Source organism: Setaria italica, chromosome IV, assembly GCF_000263155.2.
Source record: "Setaria italica strain Yugu1 chromosome IV, Setaria_italica_v2.0, whole genome shotgun sequence".
Classification (NCBI taxonomy): domain Eukaryota; kingdom Viridiplantae; phylum Streptophyta; class Magnoliopsida; order Poales; family Poaceae; genus Setaria; species Setaria italica.
In genome coordinates this window covers 38,180,826-38,184,606 of record NC_028453.1, presented here as the reverse complement: position 1 = coordinate 38,184,606, position 3,781 = coordinate 38,180,826, and the positions used below count along the sequence as shown (strand labels likewise).

The 3,781-nt window shown below is 58.7% G+C and overlaps 1 protein-coding gene across 1 annotated transcript; it reads right to left on the bottom strand.

The window, feature by feature from the left end:
• Positions 1-511: 511 nt before the first annotated feature.
• Positions 512-2,320, bottom strand: LOC101760961 (flocculation protein FLO11). The gene has a single exon (XM_004966138.3). The coding sequence runs from the start codon at positions 2,053-2,055 to the stop codon at positions 814-816; it is 1,242 nt and encodes a 413-aa protein (XP_004966195.1). The 5' UTR covers positions 2,056-2,320; the 3' UTR covers positions 512-813.
• Between the last annotated feature and the right edge of the window lie 1,461 nt (positions 2,321-3,781).

The window sequence follows — 3,781 nt, the reverse complement described above, 5'->3', positions numbered from 1 at the left end:
GTAAAACCTGCCCTGCCGCGCCGATCGCGGTGACGCCTTTGCCGTTGCCGTGAGTAAAAAAAGAGCTGGCGGTGTGCGACACCATGGCCATGCGTCTGCCGCCGCGCGAATATTTAGAGGCGGGCACATGCGCCACAGTGCCCGGATCCAGAACAGATCAAGCCGGCGCCGGAGCCGCCGAGCCGGGAGGGGGACCGGTCGGTCTGATCGGACCGCCACGGCTCGCCACCCTCCGTGAACCGGCATCTACTGTCATGGCATGGCAACATGTGCTGACTCCGATGCAGATAGCCACGGACACTGAGGGTGGTGGCTTTGCAGTTTGCTGCAACTCGAGTGCATGCGTGACCGGATTTCCATCGCTCTGCCCTAGAAATGCTGCCATCATTTTGTTTGCATCGCGTTGCGTCGCCTCCTGTTCAAACTTGAACCCACCGAATGGAACACTAACCCGGTTGCAACAGTGCACCATTACAACGAGATCATGAGCATTGCCAACAGCAGCAAGCGCTTGAGAAAATTTTCCACCTTTTTTTGCATTGAACGGTTGAACCAAATCGATCAGAAGAGCAGTACAAAACTCGAATTTACAGTCGAGCAAAAAAGAAGAAAAAGGGAAAAAAACAGTCAATCGATTAGACCAGCCTTCACCCATCTCATCGTCTCCAAAGAACAAACAAAATCAGTTAAACCCAACACCAACCCACCCGAGCTATCCATCCATCCATCCTCTCATCATCATCATCATCACGACGGCGCAAGCGGGACAAACGACGCCGTCGCCGCTGGCAGCCCGGTCAAGCGGGGGTCAAATCACCCGGAGGATCTCGGCAGCTCGCCGCTCCACCCTTGGGCCTTCCGCCCCAGCGACGACCTGGACCTCGCCGCCGCCGCTGCCGCTGCAGTAGCGGCGTCCTTGGCCGCGGCGGAGTCCTTCTTGTCCTTGAAGAAGCCGAACACGGGGCGGGAGCACACGGGCACGTTGAGCACCACGGGCGCCACGCGGACGCCGGAGGAGTAGGACCGGTCCACCGCGCGGGACCGGGACTTGGAGGCCGCGTGGAAGCTGCAGGGGGAGCTGGAGCTCCGCTCCAGGCCCTGGAACACGATCTTGCCCGACGAGTTCATGCGCGGGGAGTCCACGGAGAGGCACCGCGGGGGAGGGGGAGGGGAAGGGCGGCGCCGCGCGGGGCTGCGGCCGGCGCGGGTGGAGCCGGACGTGGAGTGGCGGTGGTTGGAGGAGCGGACCAACCGGAGGCGCGGCGGGTTGGGGTCGGCGGCGGCGGCGGAGTCGAGGGAGAGGCGGGGCACGTCGTCGTGGTCGTGGCCGGAGGAGGAGGACGAGGAGGAGAGCGAGAAGCGGGAGGAGGCGAGGGAGAGCGACGCCTCCGAGTCGGAGCTGTCGCGGAGGAGCGGCGCCGACGCGAGGTCCGACGCCGAGGCGCCCGACCCGCGCCCGGTGTTCCGCTGGAGCAGGAGCTTGAGCGACCTCGCCGCCGCGGAGTTCGTCGCCCTCGCCGCGGGGGTCCTCGCCGCCGCCGCAGCTGGCGAGGGCGAGGGCTTCGCGCTGGGGCTCTGCGCGGCCGCGGCTCTCTTGAGCCCGAGCAGCTCGCGCCACCGGCTGGAGCAGCTGGGCGCCTTGGGCGAGAACACGTAGGGGTCGGTCCCGTCGGCCGCCGCCGTGACCGCCGCGGCGCGGAGGGGCTTGATCGGCTCCGCGGGCGCCGGCATTGCCGCCTCCGCCTGCGCCGGCGGCGGGGCCTCCGGACCCGGCAAAGGCGCCGCCGCCTTCCTCAGCGGCAGCAGCTTCCCGTCCGCGAACAGCTCGTCCGCGGGGAGCATGGTGGCGGACCCGCCGAGGCTGAACTCGAAGTCGATGAAGTCCTTGGAGATCGCTGGCTCCGGCGTGGCCACGGCCATGGCGGCGACGGCCACGGGGGACGACACGGCAACGGCATCCATGTCGCCAGCGTCGCGGCTAAACGACACGCGCGGGCTGAGCCACCCGTACGGCACGGCGGCGGGGGCAAGGTTACTCGCGACGGCGGAGGCCATGGACCGCGGCGGCGGCTACGCGCATCAAAGTCAGGGCACGCGCACGCGCTAGACTCCCTCTCTTGCTGATGCGCTGCCGGTACGGCGGTAGCTAGATGGATCCAGTGGCGTTGGTGGGCGGGGAGCAGCTAGCGGCGGGAGGCCGGAGAGCGATGTGAGAGACGGGTAACGGTGGTAAAGGCGCGTATATATAAGCGGGTTAAGGGTAAAACGCGAGGGAGATGGCTCGGGGTTGTGGGGGGGACCGGCTGGCCGGGCCGGCCGGTTCGTGGAAGCAGAGGCGGAGGCGGCCCTTGAGCTGGGCGACGCGTGAAAGGGCGGGCGCTCTCCGGGTGCGCGCAGAGGCAGCGGGGAGGGAGCTCGTCGGTTTCCGGGTTTATTTTTGTAACGGCACCGGCCACCGGCTACAGCTACGGCCAGGGGAGAGACAGGGGGGATTTGGCAGCCAAACCATGGCGATCCCCTCCTCGGTGGTATTTTTTGTGTTGCAGTTTACAAGCTGGTCTGAACATCTGATCAGATTGGAATCTCAAGTGCGAGATGGGTGCATTGTTTCCACGGGTTTGTGGATCCATGGGTTTTTGATAAGGTTGCTGCTATAACGAGTAGGGTCAGGGTACAATACTAGCATCTCTTGTTGCCTAGGGAGGATCAGAGTAGCGTTACCAAGGCCAATCCTAGCCGAAATTTCATGTTGGTGGTTCTAACTTTCTAAGAGTGACATGCAATAAAGCATTTAATTGATTGTTTAAATAGTCATTCTAGTGCATTATTTATTTTTTTCATAGCAAGATAGTATTTGTATTAGAAACAGTGTCCCGTTAGTTTCACCTAGAGGAATCCAAATTTTTTTCTCTCTCTTCCTCTTCATGGAGGATATCATCATAGAACTTAGGAGGTAGCTGTCACCTTTACATACACGACAACAAGCAAATCGCCAGTTGAGAGATCGAGATGGTTTATGGTGACATACCACTACTTGATAAAACCAACCAAATAAAGACTATATACAATTAGTCCTTTAAAATGGCATCATTTTCCATCACAATTACCTCGTCACCTTGATTTATTGCTAGTATACACCACTGCCATTATTCCTCGAGCTCAGCCATACCATAACCACTTTGGCATCGCTCCTCAACCCGCCATCACCACTGCAGCCGACGGCACCACACAACTTTCACCTAGCCCAATGTACGCCACAACCATCCGACCGGCCTAGTAGTGGGGAAAAGAAAATCATCATAGAACCAAAAATCCACGAGCATAATGATGCTCCAGAGCTGTCCGACCATGGTCACCCTCAAGCTTCAAGCTCAAGTAGTGTTAAGAAAGGCATTCATGGTTCCTATATTCATAGGGGATAAGCGGTCCTTTGCGGCTCAATCAGCATCGTCGATTTGCAATCGGATTGTTTGGAAAGGGTTCTCTGGATAAGACTAAAGGAATGCTGCAACATCTTTCGTTTGATTTTACATTTCCCGGCGATGTATATTTGTGCACTGATGGAGCTAATTTTCTTTAACAAGAATCAAGAAGGCTAAAGAGCAAACATTTGGGAGTTAGGGTATTCCATGTGGGTGAGGAGGGGCGGGGGAGGAGGGGCATATGGCTCCCCCTAATGCCCTTCATATACGTTGTTGTACTGTCACTTCTTCCTACTGCTACCTTTCTTCTACTGCTACCTTTCTTCTAGTTGATGCATGCTATTTATTGTGTCCTTAAA

What these genes read in the sequence shown, in the direction of transcription:
- LOC101760961 (XM_004966138.3), bottom strand. Translation starts at nt 2,055, where the DNA reads ATGGCCTCCGCCGTCGCGAGTAACCTTGCCCCCGCCGCCGTGCCGTAC.